This window comes from Bos indicus, chromosome 18 (assembly GCF_029378745.1).
Source record: "Bos indicus isolate NIAB-ARS_2022 breed Sahiwal x Tharparkar chromosome 18, NIAB-ARS_B.indTharparkar_mat_pri_1.0, whole genome shotgun sequence".
In the NCBI taxonomy this organism is placed as follows: domain Eukaryota; kingdom Metazoa; phylum Chordata; class Mammalia; order Artiodactyla; family Bovidae; genus Bos; species Bos indicus.
The window spans coordinates 61,328,171-61,355,401 of NC_091777.1; the positions used below are offsets into that span (position 1 = coordinate 61,328,171).

At 45.3% G+C, this 27,231-nt stretch overlaps 1 protein-coding gene across 1 annotated transcript; it reads left to right on the forward strand.

The window, feature by feature from the left end:
- Nucleotides 1-106: 106 nt before the first annotated feature.
- Nucleotides 107-25,791, forward strand: DPRX (divergent-paired related homeobox). Its single transcript, XM_019978347.2, is given in 5 exon segments — nt 107-237; nt 21,102-21,180; nt 21,183-21,257; nt 25,466-25,610; nt 25,613-25,791. Coding segments are annotated over 5 exon segments (609 nt in total).
- The last annotated feature ends 1,440 nt before the right edge of the window (nt 25,792-27,231 follow it).

The following is a 27,231-nucleotide window of genomic DNA, read 5'->3' on the forward strand; positions in this document are numbered from 1 at the left end:
GCACATTACTTGAGACACTCCAGTGTGGGGACCCCCAAGCCCAGCTGGACCCCAGCCAGGAGAAGGGGAGCTTAACATCTCTGATGTGAATTCAAACAACACAAGCATGGAACAAGCATTGGGCCTGCGTCCAGACTTGCACAAAGGATTGGAAGAGGATAAAGGGGATGTGACTTGGTTCCCTTCTTCAAGTTTGCTGGGAGAGCTGAGCACAGAGGCAGGGAAGCGGAACAGGATGTAAGGTGTCAGGAGCTCTACACATAAGAGAAGGAGCAAAAACCCAGGAGCAAGTGAGGTGGGTCACTGGTGAGGGGCTGAGAAGATTTGGACACACATCAAAAACCCTGGATACAAACCACTGAAATGGGATTTAAATGCCAGAATTGACTCTTATAGGGCTTCCCAGGTGGCTGGGTGATAAAGAATCCTCCTGCCAATGCAGGAGACACAGGAGACGTGAGTTCAACCCTGGGTGGGGAAGATCCCCTGGAGAAGGAAATGGCAACCCACTTCAGTATTCTTGCCTGGGGAATTCCATGGACAGAGGAGCTTGATGGGCTCCATGGGGTCGCAGAGTGGGACACAACTGAGTGACTGAGCATGCACACTTACATTATAATGTTGATGCTCACATCAGGTTTTGAAAAGTCAGCTCCACAAGATTAAATTGCTTAAGCTGTTGTGCAGAGTTTTAGTTGGTTGTGGGGGACTCACGGGAAACCCCAGAGCTGGTTGAAACAATTATTATTATTATTTTTTTTTAATTTTATTTTATTTTTAAACTTTACAATATTGTATTAGTTTTGCCAAATATCAAAATACCGCCTTATGATCCAGCAATCCCACTGCTGGGCATACACACTGAGGAAACCAGAAGGGAATGAAACAATTATTTTAAGGGAAGACATTTGAGATGCAAGGGACGTAGAAAGAAGCCTTCTCTGAGCCTCCCTTTTCTGACTCAAGGCAAAAAATTCTGGTTAAGTACGGCTGCCAGAAACTGCCTCTTTGGGGAGAGGCTGCTCCCGAGAGGGTGATGGTAAGTTAAACTATGACAATAACTATGCTCTATTGGAGTTTTCTAGCCTGAAGAAGCTGGAAAGTCCACTTACACCTGCAGAGATAGCATTATCACAAAGTATCTGACCTCATGTTTGCTCTCTCAACCTATTTGTTTTTCCTCAAGGAACTCATTGAAAAAAAAAGAAACACATTTGTTCTTCCCACAGAAGCCTTTTCTCCCTACCCCCACCCCCTACTCCCCTGCTCCCTACTGAGCTGGGTGCTGTTGTTTGTTTACTCGCTCAGCTGTATCCGTGTCCAACTCCTTGCGACCCCAGGTACTACAGCCCACCAGGCTCCTCTGTCCTTGGAAATCCCCAGGCAAGAATACTGGAGTGGGTTGCCATTTCCTTCTCCAGGGGATCTTCCCAATGCAGGGCTCAAACCCATGTCTCTTGCATTGGCAAGTGGATTCTTTACCATTGAGCCACCTGAGAAGCCCAAGTTGGATATATAAGCCTGTAATTTTAATCATTTTAGCAAGTTATACCTTCTTTTAGCTTCCATACAGAATCATTTTCTCCTGTTAATCTGTCTTTTTTTTTTTGACAAGGTTCAGTCATAGAACCTAAGAGGAGAGAGGAAATGTTTTTCTGCTCCAACAGCGGCAAGATTTAAATGTTTCAACAATGTAATGTGCTACAGAATAAAATATGTGGGGGACTTCCCTGGTGGTCCAGTGGCTAAGACTCAGCACTCCCAGTGCAGGCGGCCCGGGTTTGATCCCTGGTCAGGGAACTAGATCCCACATGCCGCAACTAAGACCCAGCATAGCCCAAGAAATAAAAATAAATATTTAAAAAAAAAAAAAAAAAAAAAGAATAAAATATGTGGTCAACTTTAGGAAGTAGAGTCTAGAGTTCATCCATTTAACGGTGCCAAAGGGACCTCTCTGTGCTAGACGCTAAACTAGGCATCAGGGATTTAGAAGCAAAGAACACTGTCAAATTTAACAACAGTGGGACATTTGGAGACACCTTATACTGAAATAAATTTCACATGGTTAAAAGATTAGGCCATGCCGCACAGCATGTGGGATCTTAGTCCCCCGATCAGGGATCAAACCCACACCTCCTGCATTGGAAGTGCAGAGTCTTAATCACAGGACCACCACGGAAATCCTTAAAGATGATAACTTTTCAAAACAACAAGAACGTAATAGGAGAACCCACACAAAGCGTTTAAAATAACTCTTTGAAATTGTTGCTGTTCCCTCGCTAAGTAGAGTCCAATTCTTTGTGACCGCATGGACTGCAGCACGCCAGGCTTCCCCGTCCTTCACCATCTCCCTGAGTTTGCTCAAACTCATGTCCATTGAGTCTGTGATGCCATCCTACCGTCCCATCCTCTGTCACCTCCTTCTCCTCCTGCCCTCAGTCTTTTCCAGTATCAGGGTCTTTACCAGTGAGTAAAGTCTTCCCATCAGGTGGCCAAAGTATTGGAGCTTTAGCATCAGTCTTTCCAGTGAATATTCAGGTTTGATTACTTTTAGGATTATATTAGGACAGATATTTAAGCCTTGAGAATTTTCATGTCCAATATCACATAGATCACATTGTACAGAATTTAGAAGATCCCAATTGTCAGGCTGTTATGATTCATGTGAGCTTTTTTTTTTTGCTGCAGACTTGTGGGACCCTAGTTCCCCAACCAGGGATCAAACCCAGGGCCTCCACAGTGAAAGCACAGAGTCATGACCAGTGGACCTCCGGGGAGTTCCCAACTCAGGAAAATGCAATGCAGATCCATCCCTGCCGCTTTCTCCTCACCCTCTCATCTCTCCAGTGTCGTTTACCTTTGCATTCATCTCACGGTTACTGTAAAAATGTAAGAGAGATGCTTACATTGCTTTTTCGTTTTCATTCAACAATTACCCTTATTTTTTGTTTTAATTTTTACTTATTTTTGGCTGTGCTGGGTCTTTGTTGCTGCCCAGACCTTCGCTAGTTGTGATGAGTGATGGCTGCTCTCTAGTTGCAGTGGGCAAGCTACTCCCTGGGGTGGCTTCTCTTGCTGGCGGAGCACCGGCTGTAGGGCCCATGGGCTTCAGTAGTTGTGGCTCATGGGCTCCAGAGCACAGGCTCAGTAGTTGTGGTACATGGGTTTAGTTGTACCGTGGCATGTGGAATCTTCCTGGACCAGGGATTGAATTCATGTCTCCTGTATTGGCAAGGGAATTCTTTACTATTGAACCACCAAGGAAGCCCTACCCTTACGAGATGGCTCACTCTCTCTGCTGGTTTCCCAGCCTCATGACCTCTATCTCTTAAATAGTAGCATCTGTTCTTTTTCATATACATCTCCAAGTTTATGAAATTAAATCTCAGATGTATAACCATGGTTGAGATTGGGTACTTTGTGTATATATTCAGTTCAGTTCAGTCACTCAGTTGTGTCTGACTCTGCATTAAATATGAATATTTTAAGTTGACCCTGAAAACACTGGCCTGTGATTCACAAGCAGAAGACCTGTCCCCCGTGGCATACACTGATTTTGTCTCACATCCTGTAGTACATAAATGGACTCAGGACTCCCCTGGTGGTCCAATGGTTAAGATTCCAAGCTCCCAATGCACAGGGCCTGGGTTCGACCCCTGGTCAGCAATCTAGATCCCATATGCCGCAACTAAGATCCAGCACAACCAAATAAATATATATATTTTTAAAAAGTAAAAAAGATGAATGGACTCAGGCCATGTGCTCTTTTTGGCTTGGTTTCTTTCACTCCGTTTTGAGTTTGCAGGTCCTTCTGCAGGACTGTTGCATGAGGCTAAGATGACCCCTACTCATCACGGCAGTAGGGTCCTACATCATGTCATCATATTGGACACCTTAAACCTACCCAGGGCTATTAGTCAATTGCATATTAGTAAGGCTGAAAGGGAAAAACATGGCAATGTCACAGAGTACCCATAAATCATGTAGACTTTTTAATTTTTGCTTCTTTTCATTCTTTTTCCTTTGTACACACTATTGAAAATTCCTATCCTCTAATCCACTTATTACTTATTTATTTTTGGCCAGGCTGGTTGGCCTGCAGGATCTTAGTTTCCTGACCAGGGATTGAACCCGCACCCTTACACTGGGAGCTTGGAATCTTAACCACTGGATCACTAGGGAAGTCCCTAACTCACTTATCATCTTTTCCATTTTCTCTGCTCTCCTACAGATGCTCTCGAGATGTTAGATAGCATCAGTGACTCAGTGGACGTGAATCTGAGCAAACTCTGGGAGATACTGTAGGACAGGGGGAGCCTGGCATGCTGCAGTCCATGGGGTGGCAAAGAGTCGGACACGACTTAGAGACTGAACAGCAACAACAGATGCTCTCTACTGTATTTTTCTTCTCCTCCATTGAGTTTCTCAGCTCCAGAATTTCTGTTTGGTTCTTTAAGATCTGCATCTCATTGGCAAAAATTCCACTTTATTTTTTTGAGATTTCATTGAATTTTCCTTTGGCGTTTTCTCATGGAGTTTCTTCAAAACAGCATTTTTGAATTGCTTATTTGCTTGTTCACAAAATTCTGTGTCTTGAGGAACCCAGTGATTAGGATTCTGTGCTTCCACTGTCGGGGGGCCAGGTTCAATCCCTGGTTGGGGAACTAAGATCCCACAAACAGAGCAGGCAGAAAAGGAAAGAAAAAGTTTGTATGCCTATGTGCCTTTCAGATCGATTATTGGGAAAGTGTCACTTTCTGTTTGTAATGACATGTTTCTTTGATTTTTCTTTTCTTTTTTTGGTAGTTTTCCATTGGTGCTTTCTCATTTTAAGGAGCAAGCACCTCCTTAAGCCTTTGCTAGCCACATTCAGTGGGGTATTCTTTTTAATGATAGTGGTGTATTATCTGGGGCTTTCTCTTTCTCTCCCTACACTTGCTCCACTTTTCTTGCTCCCTCTGTGGGAGAGTTCTTAAGCTTTTCTGTCTCTCTGCTCTGACAACTCACCAGGCTGCCTCCTGGAAGCCTGCCTCTGGATTCCCAGAAGGTGGCTCTAGAGCTCCAGTCTGTGGGCGCCCTCGCCCAGAGCAGGGGCTGGTTTGCTGAGCCTGCTTCTTGTCTGTAGAGTTCCTATGGGCACTGCAGGTGGAGGGTCCCACAAGGAGCCCCTGGAGAGAGGGGGCAGGTGTGGGTCCAGCCCTTGGGGCACTGAGGGCGCCCGTGGACCCTGTAGGGAGATTCCCCTGTGTGCTGCTCCCAGAGGCTCGTGATTGGACTCACCGTTGAAAGCAATTGTTTTAGTGCCCTTTGGAATGCCTGTCTGCCTCTTTCTCAAGATCCTTTGTCTCCATCATGGAGGTCCCGCCTCCGGAAGCTGGTGGCGCTGTAGACAAACCGGTGTCTCCAGCGGTGCCTTGCCTATCTCGGGGAGCAGAGCACTTACTCACCACTTTTCTTCTCCTTGGTGGGAGAGGTGGTCTCTGGGTAGATCAGCCCCCGGAGATGTTCCCTGGGAAAGAGGGCCAGGCTGAAAGCTGAGAAATCCTCTCTTGGCCCCCTCTGCTGTGACTACATTGTCTTGGCACGCTGGAATCTCCCCCAGGGAAAACTCACTTTCTGTGATTACTTTCTCTGTGTGTCGGAATTTGCCCAGGTCAATTTTCCCCACCGCCACCACCGCAAGGGAGATGGGGGCAGGCTCACTGGCCCTGCAGGTTCTGCAGCCCATGCAGAAGTCCATCTGCCTGGCACTAAGATGCACAGATAGGCGAGATTCCTCCCAGGTTCCTTGACACGTGGCGCTAGGTCTCACAGGCGCCCGCTTTTGTTCTGTCTGTTGTTTTGTGCTTCGTCGCTCAGTTGTGTCCGACTCTTTGCCACCCCATGGACGGTAGCCAGCCAGGCTCCTCTGTCCCTGGGGATTCTCCAGCCAAGAGTAGTGGAGAGGGTTGCCATCCCCAACCCAGGGATTGAACCCCGGTCTCCTGCATTGCAGGCGGATTCGTTTTAGAAAGAGGCTAAAAGGAGGCAGCAGAGGATGAGATGGTTGGATGGCATCACTGACTCAATGGACATGAGTCTGAGCAAACTCTGGAAGATAGTGGAAGACAGGGAGGCCTGGCGTGTTGCAGTCTATAGGGTCGCAAAGAGTCCGACATGACTGAGCACACACGTATATTTGCACCACGTCTCACCATCTAAAAATATTAATTTGTGTATGTTTACTAATGTTTTTGGAGTGCCCCTCCACGGGAAAAGCAGCCTCCCTGAGAGCAAAGATTGTTTTTCATCCTTATATTCGCAGAGATTAGACATAAGAAGCTCAATTCATGACTGAAGATCAAATGAATGAGGCTATTAGTTGATTGCTTGAATCAGCTTAAAACATTTCAGTGTATTAGTTGCATTCCATCTGAAAAGACTGTAATCTTCTTAAACTATAAACTCTTATGGGTTGGCCTGTGTCTTCTGTTTCTCTAGAGAAATGGAGACTCATGGGTACTTTTATTTTATTTGCGGAGAGGGGAGGGGGTTGCTGTGCTAGATTTTGTTGCCGTGTGCTGGATTTCTGTAGTTGCAGTGAGCAGGGGCTACTCTCTGGTTGAGGTGCTCGGGCTTCTCATGGCAGTGGCTTCTCTTCTTGCAGAGCATGGGCTCAGTAGTTGTGGCACAGGGGCTTAGTCGCCCTGCGGCATGTGGAATCTTCTCAGACTGGGGATCAAACCCATGTCCCTTGTGTTGGCAGATGGATTCTTAGCCACTGAGTCACCAGGGAAGTCCTGGTGGGTGCTTTTTAAGGTAATATGCTTAGGATAGTATTTGTTTTGGCTTGGGGGTTTGGGGGTGGGTTTCGGTGGGTATTTTTGTTTTGGGGAGATGATATCTTAGAGATTTAGATGAAGTGACAGAAGAAGCCATGTAACTATCTGGTAGAAGGACATTTTAGCCTTCAACCTATAGGGAGAAGTCATCAAGTTAAGCATAGAGAGAGCCTCTATAAGTACAGCTAAGGCAGGGCTTCTTAACCTTGTTACTATTGACATTTGGAGACTGATAGTTCTTTGTTGTGAACACTGTAATGTGTGCTGTAGAATGTTTAGAGCATCCTTGACTTCTACCGACTAGATCAGCAGTCTCCAACATTTTTGCCCCCAGGGACCAGTTTCACGGAAGACAATATGTTGATTCAATAAATTTATATATTGCAGAAAGATTACCACCACAGCATTAGCTAGCACCTGCATCCCATATTTAACCTTTTTTTTTTTTGTAGTGAGAACATTTAGGATGTATTGCCTTAGCAACTTTCAATGCACAATACAGGAGTATCAGCTATAATCATCATGCTGTACATTAAATCCCTAGAACTCATCAATCCCGTAGCTGGAAATTTGTACCCTTTGAACAACAGGCAGAGATTCTGCATTTTAACAAGCTCCTGGGTGATGCCATGAGGTTGGTTTGTGGGTTTCACTTTGAAAAGGAAAATTAATCTGTAATGAAAATTGTTTTCCAGATACCCACTGCTCAAAAATCAATAAAGAGGCCAGGTTGGTGGAAAGAAATATTTGCTTTATTTTGGATGTTGGCAATGGGGGGGAGAGGGTGGGATGTGGAATCCTGCCCCAAAGTCCAGCTACCCCCACCCCACTGACAACCAGTGGGTGAGAGCTTTTTTAGATGGGGGGAGGGAGCCATCATGAAGAAACAGCACAGTCAGCTCTGACAGTCATCTTGAAATTAATTGGTCATCCATCAGTGGTCAGATCAGCATCATCTCAATTGTTTTCAGTGCTGTTTGTCTTCAGCTCCAGGATTGGATGGTTCCCATATCCTTAAGCAGAGAAGGCAATGGCACCCCACTCCAATACTCTTGCCTGGAAAATCCCATGGACGGAGGAGCCTGGAGGGCTGCAGTCCATGGAGTCCCTGAGGGTCGGACACGACTGAGCGACTTCACTTTCACTTTTCACTTTCATGCATTGGAGAAGGAAATGGTGACCCACTCCAGTGTTCTTGCCTGGAGAATCCCAGGGACGGGGGAGCCTAGTGGGCTGCCATCTATGGGGTAACACAGAGTTGGACACGACTGAAGTGACTTAGCATTAGCATATCCTTAAGGCCAGTTCTCAGAACTGTGGCAGCTGTTGTCATGGCTGCAGTCTGGTCATCATGTCCTTAACTTCTTTCACCTGGTGGGGGTTTCAGTCTCTACAGGACAGCTCATAGGATATGGCTCAGAATACTGTCTATAGACCTGGAGAAGGAACTAAAGGTTCTTGACTTTGCTTAATGACTAAACTGGCATTATTTGGTCTCCTTTGACTGTCTTCCTTTGTGTCTGCATCTTCTTACTTCTCTGACTAAACTTATTCCTTGGCTGAGGTTTCCCCGCAGACAACAGACAGGTGGAGGATGAGGTTGGAGAGGGGAGGATCATAGGGTCCTGCTCCATTTCAAATCTGTGCTTAAAAAACATCAGATTAATGACAGAAATGGGAAAGATCTACAGGCTCCAGAAGACCAGGGATCAGATTAGTGGATGAGGATGGAAGACATGGAGCGGGCGGGACTAGGGTATGGCTGTCAAGGGATGTATTTAAGTCTTGATGCGAGTTTTGCCCGTTCTTATTACTAGAAGCACATTTGGATAACAGGATGTCAGATGCAGACGACACTTCAGAAGGTAAGTCAGGGCCTCCCTGGTGGGTCTGTGGTAAAGAATCCACCTGCCAATGCAGGAGACATGACTTCAGTGCCTGGTCTGAAAAGATTCCACATGCTGCAGAGCAGCTGAGCCCATGTGTTACCACTACTGAGCCTGTACTCTAGACCCACCCTATGAGCTGCAACTACTGAGTCCACGTGCTGCAACTATAGAAGCTCGCATGCCCTAGAGTCCATGCTCTGCAATAAGACAAGCCCTTGAATGGAGATGCTCACGCATTGCAACAAAAAGTAGCCCCTGCTCGCTGCAACTAGAGAAAAGCCTGTGAAGCAAGGAAGACACTGCACAGCCAAAAATAAACAAATAAATGAAATTACTTTTTAAAAAAAGGTTAGTCAGAGGAGAGAGAACTGAAGGAAAGGTATGTGAAGAAGTTGAACACAATTGACAAGGCTGGTGGAGACGGCTTAGTAGCTGTCATCTGAGGGCAAATCCAGTCAGAGGCAATGCCAAGTCTGAGTCTGAATTCCAGATCTCCCCTTTGTTAACTCATGATTCCTCTGATCCTTGAGAAATGGGCACTCTGATCCCTCTTGAAAGTGAAAGTGAAGTTGCTCAGTCATGTCTCACTCTTTGTGACCTCGTGGACTGTAGCCCACCAGGCTCCTCCGTCCATGGGATTCTCCAGGCAAGAAAACAGGAGTGGATTGCCATTTCCTTCTCCAGGGGATCTTCCCAACCCAGGGACTGAACCCAGCTCTCCCACATTGCAGGCAGACGCTTCACCTCTGAGCCACCAGGGCAACCCTTAGGAGGATGATTATGTCACGGTATATAGGCTCCACCAAGAAATCTGGTTTGGAGAAGCAGCTAAGCATCTCCCTGTGAGCTGAACAAAGGACTTCAGTCTTCAACAGTCAGGTTGAAGGGAGGGGTTCTCTGAGGCTGGCCATTATGTATGATTATAGGTGGTTCTAGCAGTAAAGAAACATCTGCTGGATCATGGAAAAAGCAAGAGAGTTCCAGAAAAACATCTATTTCTGCTTTATTAACTATGACAAAGCCTTTGACTGTATGTATCACAATAAACTGTGGAAAATTCTGAAAGAGATGGGAATACCAGACCACCTGATCTGCCTCTTGAGAAATTTGTATGCAGGTCAGGAAGCAACAGTTAGAACTGGACATGGAACAACAGACTGGTTCCAAATAGGAAAAGGAGTACGTCAAGGCTGGATATTGTCACCCTGCTTATTTAACTTATATGCAGAGTACATCATGAGAAACGCTGGACTGGAAGAAACACAAGCTGGAATCAAGATTGCCGGGAGAAATATCAATAACCTCAGATATGCAGATGACACCACCCTTATGGCAGAAAGTGAAGAGGAACTCAAAAGCCTCTTGATGAAAGTGAAAGTGGAGAGTGAAAAAATTGTCTTAAAGCTCAACATTCAGAAAACGAAGATCATGGCATCTGGTCCCATCACTTCATGGGAAAGAGATGGGGAAACAGTGGAAACAGTGGCAGACTTTATTTTTCTGGGCTCCAAAATCACTGCAGATGGTGACTGCAGCCATGAAATTAAAAGACGCTTACTCCTTGGAAGGAAAGTTATGTCCAACCTAGATAGCATATTCAAAAGCAGAGACATTACTTTGCCAAAAAAGGTCCGTCTAGTCAAGGCTATGGTTTTTCCTGTGGTCATGTATGGATGTGAGAGGTGGACGATGAAGAAGGCTGAGGGCCGAAGAACTGATGATTTTGAACTGTGGTGGGTTGGAGAAGACTCTTGAGAGTCCCTTGGACTGTAAGGAGATCCAACCAGTCCATCCTAAAGGAGATCAGTCCCGGGTGTTCATTGGAAGGACTGAAGTTGAAGCTGAAACTCCAGTACTTTGGCCACCTCATGCGAAGAGTTGACTCATTGGAAAAGACTCTGATGCTGGGAGGGATTGGGGGCAGGAGGAGAAGGGGATGACAGAGGATGAGATGGCTGGATGGCATCACCTGCTCCATGGACGTGAGTTTGGGTGAATTCTGGGAGTTGGTGATGGACAGGGAGGCCTGGGGTGCTGCTATTCATGGGGTCGCAAAGAGTCGGACATGACTGAGCAGCTGAACTGAACTGAACTGAGCAGTAAAGAACCTGCCTACCAATGCAGGAGACACAGGAGACTCGTGTTCAATCCTTGGGTCAGGAATATGCCCTAGAGAGGACATGGCAACCTAATCCAGCATTCTTGCCTGGAGAATTTCCATAGACAGAGGAGCCTGGAGGGCTACAGCAGTCCATGGGGTCACAAAGAGTCCGACACGACTGTAGAGACTTAGCACGCATGCATAATAACAACAGCAATGAAAGCAAGTCAAAGAAACAGTTCCAACATGGAGTCAGAATTGGCTCTTCCTTGCAACAATCTTAGTTCGCCAACCAGGGATCAAATCCATGTGCCCTGCATTGCAAAGCAGATTCTTAACCACTGGGCTACCAGGGAAGTTCCAGCAAAGCCTTTTTAAAGACAAGAAGAGAGAGGGGCTCCCTGGTTAGCTTATGTACAATTTTCTGGTTAATGGTGGAGTAACGGGGCTTCCTAGGTGGCTCAGCAGTAAAGAATCCACTTACCAATACAGCAGATGTGGGCTTGATCCCTGGGTCGGAAAGATCCCCTGAAGAAGGAAATGGCAACCCATTCCAGTGTTCTTACCTGGGAAATCTCCTGAATAGAGGAGCCTGGCAGGCTACAGTCCATGGGATTGCAAAGAGTTGGACCTGACTTAGTGACTAAACAAGAGGGTGACGTCACAGGGATTAACATTATCCATCCTTAGGCATCAGTAGGTCTGGGGGCTACAGGCTCATGGTCATCAAGTAGTTAAAATCTTCCATTTGAGTGGGGGGGTGGTTCTACCTTCTGTACAACAACTCAAGAAATGTGCATGCGATATTATTATCTTGATACTTCAGAGAAGAGCTAAAGGAGAGGATATGGGGGAGAGTCTCCTCAGGCAAGCCCCATAGAGCCCTCCTTGGTTACGTTAGCAGTATTTAATACCGTGTGTATATATATTTTAAATATTTTATTTTATTGGCTGTACCATGTGGCATGTGGGATCTTAGTTCCGCAACAAGGCATTGAACCTGTGGCCCCTGCATTGGAAATGTGGAGTCTTAACACCGAAGCATCAGGGTTAGTCCCTAATATAGTGTATATTTTAATAGTCTGTGTATGTGTGGTTCCACTGAAGTGTGATGTCCATGAAAACAATATTATCATTATTAGACTTTTATTAGAGTAGGTTTAGCTTCACAGAAAAAATTGAACAGAGGGACAGAGATCTCTCTCAAACCTCCTGTGCCCACACAGGCATTGCTCCTCCCTGTAGCAAGATACCACACTGAGTGGTACATATATTCAGTTCATTTCAGTTGCTCAGTCGTGTCCAACTCTTTGCGATCCCATCAATCACAGCATGCCAGTCTTCCCTGTCCATCACCAACTCCCGGAGTTCACTCAAGCTCACGTCCATCCAGCCATCTCATCCTCTGTCATCCCCTTCTCTTCCTGCCCCCAATCCTTCCCAACATCAGGGTCTTTTCAAATGAGTTAACTCTTCGCATGAGGTGGCCAAAGTACTGGAGTTTCAGCTTCAACTTCAGTCCTTCCAATGAACACCCGGGACTGATCTCCTTTAGGATGGACTGGTTGGATCTCCTTACAGTCCAAGGGACTCTCAAGAGTCTTCTCCAACACCACAGTTCAAAAGCATCAATTCTTCGGTGCTCAGCTTTCTTCACAGTCCAACTCTCACATCCATACATGACCACTGGAATTACTGTTGATGAACCTATATCAGTAGGTCACAATCATCCAAAATCTATAGGGTTCATTCTATGGGTTTAGGAGAGCAGTGATCTTGTTTTCCCATTTCATTGCTGGTGTTCCTAAAAGAATACCTGAATTTGAGAAAAGTTATTAGTAAAAATGGGATGAATGACAAGGATAAAATGACGTACATTGGATTGAGTTGTTTGTATTCCCTACTTGCAGAAAAAAAAAAAAAAAAGAATCCAAACTAGGGATTCAAGGAATCTATATTTAGATGACCCTTTCCTGTGGTGGGACTTACCTTGTGGCTCAGTTGGTAAAGAATCTGCTTGCAATGTGGGAGACCTGGGTTCGCTCCCTGGGTTGGGAAGATCCCCTGGGGAAGAAAAAGGCTACCCACTCCAATATTCTGGCCTAGAGAATTCCATGGGCTGTATAGTCCATGGGTCCGCAAAGAGTTGGACACGACTGAGTGACTTTCACTTTCACGTTTCCTGTGGTGGGTATTTAGATAGCAACAGTGACAACAGAGGAGGCTTTAGAGAAACCAGTAAGAAAGTCATTGTCAACTACAAACTGGCACTTACCAAGAGCACTGCCAGTGACTGAACGAAAAAGGCATTTGCCATCTGCCCCTTCGGAGATTGAACCCAATGCTGCTATAGCTGTTGACCTTCAACAATCCCTGAGGGAGTTCAGGGCACAGTGAGGCACTCCGTGCTCCAGGGAATCTGGTGGGACAGGTCTTCAGATAGTTAGATGTTTTTAAGAACAGATTTTATGAAGTCAAGGGCTTCCCTTGTAGCTCAGTTGGTAAAGAACCTGCCTGCAGTGCAGGAGACATGGGTTCGATCCCTGGGTCTGGAAGATCCCCTGGAGAAGGAAATGGCAACCCACTCCAGTATCCTTGCCTGGAAAATCTCATGGATAGAGGAGCCTGGTGGGATGCAGTCCATGGGGTCCCAAAGAGTTGGGCACAACTGAACTACTCACACTTACTTTATGATCTCAATCCTTGCATCTCCTCATACCTAAGGAAGCAATAAATCCCTTCATGGTGACATCAGATCTTCATGACTAACAAAATCCTTTTGTAAAATGAGTGCTAAGCTGGGAGGACCCTATGCCCGAAGGGCGGTGGCCAAGAGGAGTTACCCCATGTCCGAGGTCAGGGGCAGCGGCCGGGAGGGCCAAACCCACGTCCAAGGAGCGGTGGCTCGCGGGTGCAGGAGGGCCTAGAGGAGCTATCCCACGTTGAAGGTTAGGAAGGGCAGCAGTGAGGAGATACCCCTCCTCCAAGGTAAGGAGCAGCGGCTGCGCTTTGCTGGAGCAGCTGTGAAGAGATACCCCACGCCCAAGGTAAGAGAAACCCAAGTAAGATGGTAGGTGTTGCAAGAGGGCATCAGAGGGCAGACACACTGAAACCATACTGACAGGAAACTAGTCAATCTAATCACACTAGGGCCACAGCCTTGTTTAACTCAATGAAACTAAGCCATGCCCGTGGGGCAACCCAAGATGGGCGGGTCATGGTGGAGAGATCTGACAGAATGTGGTCCACTGGAGAAGGGAACGGCAAACCACTTCAGTATTCTTGCCTTGAGAACCCCATGAACAGTGTGAAAAGGCAAAATGATAGGATACTGAAAGAGGAACTCCCCAGGTCAGTAGGTGGCCAATATGCTACTGGAGATCAGTGGAGAAATAACTCCAGAAAGAATGAAGGGATGGAGCCAAAAGAAAAAGAATACCCAGCTGTGGATGTGACTGGTGATAGAAGCAAGGTCCGATGCTGTAAAGAGCAATATTGCTAGGAACCTGGAATGTCAGGTCCATGAATCAAGGCAAATTGGAAGTGGTCAAACAAGAGATGGCAAGAGTGAACGTCGACATTCTAGGAATCAGCGAACTGAAATGGACTGGAATGGGTGAATTTAACTCAGATGACCATTATATCTACTACTGCGGGCAGGAATCCCCCATAAGAAATGGAGTAGCCATCATGGTCAACAAAAGAGTCCGAAATGCAGTACTTGGATGCAATCTCAAAAACGACAGAATGATCTCTGTTCATTTCCAAGGCAAACCATTCAATAGCACAGTAATCCAAGTCTATGCCCAAGCAGTAACGCTGAAGAAGCTGAAGTTGAACGGTTCTATGAAGACCTACAAGACCTTTTAGAACTAACACCCAAAAAAGATGTCCTTTTCATTATAGGGGACTGGAATGCAAAAGTAGGAAGTCAAGAAACACCTGGAGTAACAGGAAAATTTGGCCTTGGAATACGGAATGAAGCAGGGCAAAGACTAATAGAGTTTCACCAAGAAAATGCACTGGTCATAGCAAACACCCTCTTCCAACAACACAAGAGAAGACTCTACACATGGACATCACCAGATGGTCAACACCGAAATCAGATTGATTATATTCTTTGCAGCCAAAGATGGAGAAGCTCTATACAGTCAACAAAAATAAGACAGGGAGCTGACTGTGGCTCAGACCATGAACTCCTTATTGCCAAATTAAGACTTAAATTGAAGAAAGTAGGGGAAACCACTAGACCATTCAGGTATGACCTAAATCAAATCCCTTATGATTATACAGTGGAAGTGAGAAATCGATTTAAGGGCCTAGATCTGAGAGATAGAGTGCCTGATGAACTATGGAATGAGGTTCATGACATTGTACAGGAGACAGGGATCAAGACCATCCCCATGGAAAAGAAATGCAAAAAAAGCAAAATGGCTGTCTGGGGAGGCCTTACAAATAGCTGTGAAAAGAAGAGAAGCGAAAAGCAAAGGAGAAAAGGAAAGATATAAGCATCTGAATGCAGAGTTCCAAAGAATAGCAAGAAGAGATAAGAAAGCCTTCCTCAGCGATCAATGCAAAGAAATAGAGGAAAACAACAGAATCGGAAAGACTAGAGATCTCTTCAACAAGATTAGAGATACCAAGGGAACATTTCATGCAAAGATGGGCTCGATAAAGGACAGAAATGGTATGGACCTAAAGAAGCAGAAGATATTAAGAAGAGGTGGCAAGAATACACAGATCAGATCACATCAGTAGCTCAGTCATGTCCGACTCTTTGCGACCCCATGAATAGCAGCATGCCAGGCCTCCCTGTCTATCACCAACTCCCGGAGTTCACCCAGACTCAGGTCCATCGAGTCAGTGATGCCATCCAGCCATCTCATCCTCTGTCATCCCCTTCTCCTCCTGCCCCCAATCCCTCCCAGCATCAGAGTGATTGCCAATGAGTCAACTCTTCGCATGAGGTGGCCAAACTACTGGAGTTTCAGCTTTAGTATCATTCCTTCCAAAGAAATTCCAGGGCTGATCTCCTTCAGAATGGACTGGTTGGATCTCCTTGCAGTCCAAGGGACTCTCAAGAGTCTTCTCCAACCCACCACAGTTTAAAAGCATCAATTCTTCGGCACTCAGCTATCTTCACAGTCCAACTCTCACATCCATACATGACCACAGGAAAAACCATAGCCTTGACTAGACGGACCTTTGTTGGCAAAGTAATGTCTCTGCTTTTCAATATGCTACCTAGGTTGGTCAAAACTTTCCTTCCAAGGAGTAAGAATCTTTTAATTTCATGGCTGCAGTCACCATCTGCAGTGATTTTGGAGCCCCCCCAAAATAAAGTCTGACACTCTTTCCACTGTTTCCCCATCTATTTCCCATGAAGTGATGGGACCAGATGCCATGATCTTCGTTTTCTGAATGTTGAGCTTTAAGCCAACTTTTTCACTTTCCACTTTCACTTTCATCAAGAAGCTTTTTAGTTCCTCTTCACTTTCTGCCATAAGGGTGGTGTCATCTGCATATCTGAAGTTATTGATATTTCTCCCGGCAATTTTGATTCCAGCTTGCGTTTTTCCAGCCCAGCGTTTCTCATGATGTACTCTGCATATAAGTTAAATAAGCAGGGTGACAATATCCAGCCTTGACGTACTCCTTTTCCTATTTGGAACCAGTCTGTTGTTCCATGTCCAGTTCTAACTGTTGCTTCCTGAACTGCATACAAATTTCTCAAGAGGCAGATCAGGTGGTCTGGTATTCCCATCTCTTTCAGAATTTTCCACAGTTTATTGTGATCCACATACTCAAAGGCTTTGTCATAGTCAATAAAGCAGAAATAGATGTTTTTCTGAAACTCTCCTGCTTTTTCCATGATCCAGCAGATGTTGGCAATTTGATCTCTGGATCCTCTGCCTTTTCTAAAACCAGCTTGAACATCTGGAAGTTCAAGGTTCACGTATTGCTGAAGCCAGGCTTGGAGAATTTTGAGCATTACTTTACTACTATGTGAGATGAGTTCAATTTTGTGGTAGTTTGAGCAGCCTTTGGCATTGCCTTTCTTTAGGATTGGAATGAAAACTGACTTTTTCCAGTCCTGTGGCCACTGCTGAGTTTCCCAAATTTGCTGGCATATTGAGTGCAGCACTTTCACAGCATCATTTTTCAGGATTTGAAAGAGCTCTGGAATTCCATCACCTCCACTAGCTTTGTTCGTAGTCATGCTTTCTAAGGCCCACTTGACTTCACATTCCAGGATGTCTGGCTGTAGGTCAGTAATCACACCATCGTGATTATCTGGGTCATGAAGATCTTTTCTGTACAGTTCTGTGTATTCTTGCCATCTCTTCTCAATATCTTCTGCTTCTGTTAGGTCCATACCATTTCTGTCTTTTATCGAGCCCATCTTTGCATGAAATGTTCCCTTGGTATCTCTAATCTTGTTGAAGAGATCTCTAGTCTTTCCGATTCTGTTGTTTTCCTCTATTTCTTTGCATTGATCGCTGAGGAAGGCTTTCTTATCTCTTCTTGCTGTTCTTTGGAACTCTGCATTCAGATGCTTATATCTTTCCTTTTCTCCTTTGCTTTTCGCTTCTCTTCTTTTCACAGCTATTTGTAAGGCCTCCCCAGACAGCCATTTTGCTTTTTTTGCATTTCTTTTCCATGGGGATGGTCTTGATCCCTGTCTCCTGTACAATGTCATGAACCTCATTCCATAGTTCATCAGGCACTCTATCTCTCAGATCTAGGCCCTTAAATCTATTTCTCACATCCACTGTATAATCATAAGGGATTTGATTTAGGTCATACCTGAATGGTCTAGTGGTTTTCCCTACTTTCTTCAATTTAAGTCTTAATTTGGCAATAAGGAGTTCATGGTCTGAGCCACAGTCAGCTCCCTGTCTTATTTTTGTTGACTGTATAGAGCTTCTCCATCTTTGGCTGCAAAGAATATAATCAATCTGATTTTGGTGTTGACCATCTGGTGATGTCCATGTGTAGAGTCTTCTCTTGTGTTGTTGGAAGAGGGTGTTTGCTATGACCAGTGCATTTTCTTGGTGAAACTCGATTAGCCTTTGCCCTGCTTCATTCCATATTCCAAGGCCAAATTTTCCTGTTACTCCAGGTGTTTCTTGACTTCCTACTTTTGCATTCCAGTCCCCTATAATGAAAAGGACATCTTTTTTGGGTGTTAGTTCTAAAAGGTCTTGTAGGTCTTCATAGAACCGTTCAACTTCAGCTTCTTCAGCGTTACTGCTTGGGCATAGACTTGGATTACTGTGCTAGTGAATGGTTTGCCTTGGAAATGAACAGAGATCATTCTGTCGTTTTTGAGATTGCATCCAAGTACTGCGTTTCGGACTCTTTTGTTGACCATGATGGCTACTCCATTTCTTATGGGGGATTCCTGCCCGCAGTAGTAGATATAATGGTCATCTGAGTTAAATTCACCCATTCCAGTCCATTTCAGTTCGCTGATTCCTAGAATGTCGACGTTCACTCTTGCCATCTCCTGTTTGACCACTTCCAATTTGCCTTGATTCATGGACCTGACATTCCAGGTTCCTAGCAATATTGCTCTTTACAGCATCGGACCTTGCTTCTATCACCAGTCACATCCACAGCTGGGTATTCTTTTTCTTTTGGCTCCATCCCTTCATTCTTTCTGGAGTTATTTCTCCACTGATCTCCAGTAGCATATTGGCCACCTACTGACCTGGGGAGTTCCTCTTTCAGTATCCTATCATTTTGCCTTTTCACACTGTTCATGGGGTTCTCAAGGCAAGAATACTGAAGTGGTTTGCCGTTCCCTTCTCCAGTGGACCACATTCTGTCAGATCTCTCCACCATGACCCGCCCATCTTGGGTTGCCCCACGGGCATGGCTTAGTTTCATTGAGTTAAACAAGGCTGTGGCCCTAGTGTGATTATATTGACTAATTTTCTGTCAGTATGGTTTCAGTGTGTTTGCCCTCTGAGGCCCTCTTGCAATACCTACCATCTTACTTGGGTTTCTCTTACCTTGGGCGTGGGGTATCTCTTCACAGCTGCTCCAGCAAAGCGCAGCCGCTGCTCCTTACCTTGGAAGAGGGGTATATCCTCACTGCTGCCCTTCCTAACCTTCAACTTGGGATAGCTCCTCTAGGTCCTCCTGCGCCCGCGCAGCCATGGCTCCCTGTATGTGGGGTGCTCCTTCAGGCCGCCTCCCCCGACCTCGGACGCGGGGCAACTCCTCTCGTTGCCACCCCTGACCTCAGACGCTGGGCATCTCCTCTTGGCCGACCCCACTGACCTCGGACGCGGTGTAGCTCCCCTCGGCCATTCCTGAGCAGTCACAGTCCGGCACTCTCTGCCGATGCCCCTGACCTCGGACGCGGGGCAACTCCTCTCGGCCGCCGCCCTTCGGGCATGGGGTCCTAATCACGATGGTGTGATCACTGACTTAGAGCCAGACATCCTGGAATGTAAAGTCAAGTGGGCCTTAGAAAGCATCACTATGAACAAAGCTAGTGGAGGTGATGGAATTCCAGTGGAGCTCTTTCAAATCCTGAAAGATGATGCTGTGAAAGTCCTGCACTCAATATGCCAGCACATTTGGAAAACTCAGCAGTGGCCACAGGACTGGAAAAGGTCAGTTTTCATTCCAATCCCAAAGAAAGACAATGCCAAAGAATGCTCAAACTACTGCACAATTGCACTCATCTCACACGCTAGTAGAGTAATGCTCAAAATTCTCCAAGCCAGGCTTCAGCAATATGTGAACTGTGAACTTCCAGATGTTCAAGCTGGTTTTAGAAAAGGCAGAGGAACCAGAGATCAAATTGTGAACATCTGCTGGATCATGGAAAAAGCAAGAGAGTTCCAGAAAAACATCTATTTCTGTTTTATTGACTATGACAAAGCCTTTGAGTGTGTGGATCACAATAAACTATGGAAAATTCTGAAAGAGATGGGAATACCAGACCACCTAACCTGCCTCTTGAGAAAACTTTATGCAGGTCAGGAAGCAACAGTTAGAACTGGACATGGAACAACAGACTGGTTCCAAATAGGAAAAGGAGTACGTCAAGGCTGGATATTGTCACCCTGCTTATTTAACTTATATGCAGAGTACATCATGAGAAACGCTGGACTGGAAGAAACACAAGCTGGAATCAAGATTGCCGGGAGAAATATCAATAACCTCAGATATGCAGATGACACCACCCTTATGGCAGAAAGTGAAGAGGAACTAAAAAGCCTCTTGATGAAAGTGAAAGTGGACAGTGAAAAAGTTGGCTTAAAGCTCAACATTCAGAAAACGAAGATCATGGCATCCTGTCCCGTCACTTCATGGGAAATAGATGGGGAAACAGTGGGAAGAGTGTCAGACTTTATTTTGGGGGGGCTCCAAAATCACTGCAGATGGTGACTGCAGCCATGAAATTAAAAGACGCTTACTCCTTGGAAGGAAAGTTATGACCAACCTAGATAGCATATTCAAAAGCAGAGACATTACTTTGCCAACAAAGGTTCGTCTAGTCAAGGCTATGGTTTTTCCTGTGGTCATGTATGGATGTGAGAATTGGACTGGGAAGGAGGCTGAGGGCCGAAGAACTGATGATTTTGAACTGTGGTGTTGGAGAAGACTCTTGAGAGTCCCTTGGACTGCAAGGAGATCCAACCAGTCCATTCTGAAGGAGATCAGCCCTGGGATTTCTTTGGAAGGAATGATGCTAAAGCTGAAACTCCAGTAGTTTGGCCACCTCATTTGAAGAGTTGACTCATTGGAAAAGACTCTGATGCTGGGAGGAATTGGGGGCAGGAGGAGAAGGGGATGACAGAGGATGAGATGCCTGGATGGCATCACTGACTCGATGGACCTGAGTCTGGGTGAACTCCGGGAGTTGGTGATGGACAGGGAAGTCTGGCATGCTGCGATTGATGGGGTCAAAAAGAGTCAGACACGACTGAGCCACTGAACTGAACTGAACTGTGACATTGAACTACCCCTTCACCAAACCTTATATGTTGACTTTCCCCATTGCTGCTTTGGAGCAGTCTCTCTGAGCTATCTGACATGCTGCCTCCCAGGCTGCAGTGCTCATTTTGCCCCAAATAAAACTTAACTCAGAACTCTCAATTTGTACATCTTTTTTTTTTAGCCAACATCATCCACATTGTGTATGAATATCTGGGCATTTCAGTCGCTGGAGAGGCAGGCTTGACCTGTGGCGAGAGGAAGGGGGAAAATCAGGCTTTTGAAAATGAAACTGACTTTAGCATCTCATTCCTGCCTTTCTCTCTTTCCTAGAAAGTACCGCAAGCACTCAAAAAGGAAACAAACCATGTTCACGGAGAAACAGTTGGCATATTTAAATTTTCTTAAAAATTAAAAAACCCATACCCCATCCTTGGCCTCCAGAGAGAAATGGCCTCAAAAATGGAGCTACACCTAACAGTCCTGCAGGTCAGAAAACAAGCCCCATCTCACCAGGCCACCTCATTTGTTGTTCTTCTTCAGTTGCCAACTCATGTTGCAACCCTGTGGACTGCAGCCTGCCAGGCTCCCCTGTCCTTCACCATCTCCCAGAGTTTGCTCAATTCATCCTCATTGAGTCGGTGATGCTATCTAAACATCTCATCCTCCGCCGCCCCCTTCTCCTCCTACCTTCAATCTTTCCCAGCATCAGAGTGTTTCTCAATGAGTTGACTTGTTGCATCCAGTGGCCAAAGTATTGGAGCTTCAGCTTCAGCATCAGTCCTTCCAATGAATAACCAGGGCTGATTTCTGGGATAATTCCTGAAGCTTGATACCATTGCAATCCCCAAGACTCTGAAGACCCAGACTACTACTCATACCCTATTACATGCTCTCCTAACCTCTAGAGCAAGATGGGCAAAATTTTTGTGTAAAGGACCAGATAATAAACACTTGTGAGCCATACAGTCTCTGCCACAACTGTTAAATTCTGCCTTGATAGCAGCATAGGAGCAGCCATCGAGGTTGTGAAAACAAATAGATGTGTCTGTGTTCTCAAATGGGCTTCCCTGGTGACTCAGATGGCAAAGAATCTGCCTGCAATGCAAAAGACACCTGTATGATTCCTGGGTCAGGAAGATCCTTTAGGGAAGGAAATGGCAAACACTCCAGCATTCTTGCCTGGAGAATTCCATGGATATTTTGTGTTCCATATGACTTCATGGACGCATATTAGAAGTTCATATGTTATTGACATGTCATCAATTCTTCTTCTTCTTGTGCTGGTTTTTTTTTTTCTTTCCTCCCAACCATTTCAAAATGTAAAAGCTCTTAACTCATGGGCCATACTGAAACAGATGGTGGATCACAGAATTACCTTTAAGTGGCTTATCTTTAATCTCTCTCTTTATGTCTCCAAATTCCAGCTGCAGTGTTTGTACCATTGCCATTTATTGTTTAGTCATTCAGTCATAGCCCTCCAGGGCTTCCCTGGTGGCTCAGATGGTAAAGTGTCTGCCTGCAATGCGGGAGACCCAGCTTTGATTTCTGGGTCAGGAAGATCCCCTGGAGAAGGAAATGGCAATCCACTCCAGCACTCTTGCCTGGAAAATCCCATGGATGGAGGAGCCTGATAGGCTACAGTCCATGGGGTCGCAAAGAGTCGGACATGACTGAGAGACTTCACTTTCACTATAGCCCTCCAGACTCCTCTGTCCATGGGATTCTCCAGGCAAGAATACTGGAGTGGGTTGCCATGCCCTCCTACAGGGGATCTTCTGAAATCAGGGATCAAACCCATGTCTCCTGCATTGGCAGGCAGGTTCTTTACCACTGAGCCACCAAGGAAGCCATGTTTTCTCCCTCAGCTCGGCTCAGTTGCTCAGTCGTGTCCCACTCTTTGCAACCCCATGAATCACAGCATGCCAGGCCTCCCTGTCCATCACCAACTCCCTGAGTTCATTCAAATTCATGTCCATCGAGTCGGTGATGCCATCCAGACATCTCATCCTCTGTCTCCTCTTCTCCTCCTGCCCCCAATCCCTCCCAGCATCAGAGTCTTTTCCAATGAGTGAACTCTTCGCATGAGGTGGCCAAACTACTGGAGTTTCAGCTTCAGCATCAGTCCTTCCAATGAACACCCAGGGTTGATCTCCTTTAGGATGGACTGGTTGGATCTCCTTGCAGTCCAAGGGATTCCCAAGAGTCTTCTCCAACACCACAGTTCAAAAGCATCAATTCTTTGGCACTCAGCTTTCTTCACAGTCCAACTCTCACATCCATACATGACCACAGGAAAAACCATAGCCTTGACTAGATGGACCTTTGTCGGCAAAGTAATGTCTCTGCTTTTGAATATGCTATCTAGGTTGTTCATAACTTTCCTTCCAAGGAGTAAGTGTCTTCTAATTTCATGGCTGCAGTCACCATCTGCAGTGATTTTGGAGCCCAGAAAAATAAAGTCTGACACTGTTTCCACTGTTTCTCCATCTATTTCCCATGAAGTGATGGGACAGGATGCCATGATCTTCGTTTTCTGAATGTTGAGCTTTAAGCCAACTTTTTCAGTCTCCTCTTTCACTTTCATTAAGAGGCTTTTTAGTTCCTCTTCACTTTCTGCCATAAGGATGGTGTCATCTGCATATCTGAGGTTATTGATATTTCTCCCGGCAATCTTGATTCCAGCTTGTGTTTCCTCCAGTCCAGCGTTTCTCATGATGTAGTCTGCATATAAGTTAAATAAGCAGGGTGACAATATACAGCCTTGATGTACCCCTTTTCCTATTTGGAACCAGTCTGTTGTTCCATGTCCAGTTCTAACTGTTGCTTCCTGACCTGCATATAGATTTCTCAAGAGGCAGGTCAGGTGGTCTGTTTTCTCCTTACCTTTCACCAATACTCTTTTCACAATCTCTTTAGCAGTATTTCCTGAATTCTGCCCCTTGTCTTTATTTCAAGGTCAATGCTTTGTCCTAGATTGTGTAAACACTTTTCTTATCTAACTTAGTGGCCTTCACAAAGCTCTCCTTACCATCAGTTCATCTCCAGTCAACCTTGGAACATGCCATCAGATCAGTTATTAATGGTTTTGCTTAGAAGTTTGTTTTTGGGGAAAAAAAAAATTGTTTAGGGACCGTCCGGTGGTTAAGACTCCACCTTCCACTTCATGGGGCGTGAATTCTACCCCTGGTCGGGGAACTAAGATCCTGCAGGTTGAGCAGTGCAGCAAAATATATATATATATATATATGTATATATATATATATATATATTTTTTTTTTTTTTTTTTTTTTTTTTAAGGGATTTCCTTGGTGGTCCAGTGCTTAAGACTTCACCTTCCAATGCAGAGGGTGCAGGTTCAATCTGGTCAGGGGCCTAATATCCCACATGCCTCGGGGCCAAAAAACCAAAACATAAAACAGAAGAAGAAAAAAAGGAAAATAAAATAGAAGAAATATTGTAACAAATTCAATGAAGACTTTAAATACGGTCCACATCAAAACATCTTTGTAAAAAATTTGTCACTTAGCCTTTAAGGTCCTTCATGCTGCTAAGTCGCTTCAGTCGTGTCCGACTCTGTGCGACCCCATAGACGGCAGCCCACCAGGCTCCCCCGTCCCTGGGATTCACCAGACAAGAACACTGGAGTGGGTTGCCATTTCCTTCTCCAATGCATGAAGGTGAAAAAAGAAAGTGAAGTCGCTCAGTCATGTCCGACTCTTAGCGACCCCATGGACTGCAGCCCACCAGGCTCCTCCGCTCATGGGATTTTCCAGGCAAGAGTACTGGAGTGGGGTGCCATTGCCTTCTCCAAAGGTCCTTCATAATCTGACTCAAATCCTTTTGTTTTAGAATATAACTTTTAAGTTTACATGTTTTTTTTTTCAACTTTACATTTTCAAGTACAATTTTCCAGGCAATTTAAAACAAAACAAACCAAAAAAGGAAAACAAAAACAAGTGATGGTCAGACTTGGCCCAGCGGTGGACCGTGTACAGATATCCGTGCTATGGCACCCCCTAGTGCTGACCACTTTGCTTTCCCATACCTTGCCTTACCTTATAATTTAAGCTATAGTTTTTTCCAGAAATCACGTAGGGACGAGAGAACTGGGCCGTAAATAAGGCTGAGCACCTAAGAATGGATGCTTTCGAATTGTGGTGCTGGAGAAGACTCTTGAGAGTCCCTTGGATGGCAAAGAGATAAAACCAGTCAATCTTAAACGAAATCAACCCTGAATATTCATCAGAAGGACTGATGCTGAAACAGAATCTCCAATACTTTGGCCACCTGATGCAGAGAGTAGACTCATTGGAAAAGACCCTGATGCTGGGAAAGATTGAGGACAAGAGAAGAAGGGGGCGACAGAGATGGTTGGATGACATCACAGACTGAATGGACATGAGTTTGAGCAAACTCCAGGAGATAGTGCAGGACAGGGGAGCCTGGTGCTGCAATCCATGGGATCCAAAGAGTGGGACACGACTTAGGGGCTGGACAACAGCAGCAAATATCTTGCTCTGGGGGTTCAGATCCTTGCTTCACTTTCTGTGCCCATAGCCTCATTCCTGCTTCTCCCTGGCCATAGGTTGGCAGGGGTTCCACAAGCCAAGATGTGGAACAAGAGCCGTCCTCAGCTAGAAACATCAATTAAATGATTGAGTAAAATAAAAATGCTTCTGAAATCCTCTCCTCAGGATTGGTTCAAGAATTGTAGAGTGAAATCCAAGAAAGCCAAAGATGAGGATTTCCCATCAGAACAGCGAAAAGTTCTACAGCCATTCGCTGAGGTCATGGTCAAGATCGGCTCCGCCAAGGAGAACGTGGTTGCACCTCCAAGGTCCTCTCTGGCGCCACCCCTGAATCCCTAGTTTGTGCAGATCCTCTGATACCTTCCTTCCAGCTCAGCATATGGCCTGCCCTGAAGTCTCTCACAGACCATTCACTGGGCCACAAAATGGTCCACTTTGGCTGTTGCCAAGACCCGAATATATACTACCTCTATCCCATTGGAGAATCCTGAGCTGTCTCTACAAACCTCAATTCTAATTCTTTGGGCTCTTTTTTTTTTTTTGCCACAAAGCTCTGTGAGAAGCTAGGCCCAGAAAGTCACATGTTATGATATGTCATGATTCCCATCCCAAGCTGGAATCAAGATTGCTGGGAGAAGTATCAACAACCTCAGATGTGCAGTTGACACCACCCTTATGGCAGTAAGCAAAGAGGAACTAAAAAACCTCTTGATGAAGGTGAAAGAGGAGAGTGAAAAAGGTGGCTTCAAACTCAACATTCAAAAAACTGAGATCACGACATCCGGCCCCATCACCTCATGGCAAATAGATGGGGGAAAATGTCCTCATCACAAAAAAGAAACGAGAATTGTGTGATGGGATGGAGATGTTAACTAATGCCATGGCAGGAATCATTTTGTCATTTATAATTATATCCAATCACCATGCTGTACACCTTAAACTTATACAATGTTATATGTCAATTACATCTCAATAAAACTGGAGAAACAAATTTTAAATAAAATCTGTGTATTTTATTTTGCATAATTTATACCTTGATAAAAAATAAATATATAATAGGACTAGTAAGGACAGTTATCTTTTTTCCTGCTTCTTTGTTTTGATTTTGTTTCTGTTTTTTTTTTTTTTTTTTCCCTTCAGTATTGTTCAGCTAATAAGATTTAGTCATGAGACTTTCCTGGTGGTCCAGTGGCTAAAACGATGTGCTCCCAACGCAGGGGGCCTGGGTTCAGTCCCTGGTCAGGGAACTAGATCCCATGTGCCACAACCAAGACCCAGCACAGCCAAATAAATGGACAAAAATTTTAAAAAAATTAGTTGGTGTTGGCTTTTCTACTTCCTACACTTTGGTCACCTCCCCAATTATTTTATATCTGATGACAACCCAAATATCTCCAGTCTCCCAACATTTATGTTTCTTTTCTCTTTTGCTCTTTTTTCCCCCTTCTCCCTCTACTTTTCTTAAGACAATGGAAGGGACTTCCCTGACAGTCCAGAGGTTAGGACTCCCAGCTTCTACTGCAAGGGGCCGAGGCTTGATCCTGGTTGGGGAACTAAGATCCCACAAGCTGTGGGGCATGCCTGCCCACCCACAAAGACAATGCAACACTGGAAAATCTTCCAAAGAGTTCTCAGGCTCTTGATTCCTTCCTACTAACCCCTCTCCCTGCATGTTGGGCATTTATGAATACAGTAAAGCGTGATCGACAAATCATGTACTTTGACATGAACCTGTAGGATTTTGTACTTGCTGTTGTTGTTCAGTTGCTCAGTCATGTCCAACTCTCTGCGACCCCGTGGTCTGTAGCCCGCCAGGCTCCTCTGTCTCCACTACCTCCCAGAGTCCTCCCCTATCTCCAAGAGGTTGCTCAAATTCGTGTCCATGGAGTTGGTGATGCAGGTAGCATGCGTCAGACCTGAACATGGCACTC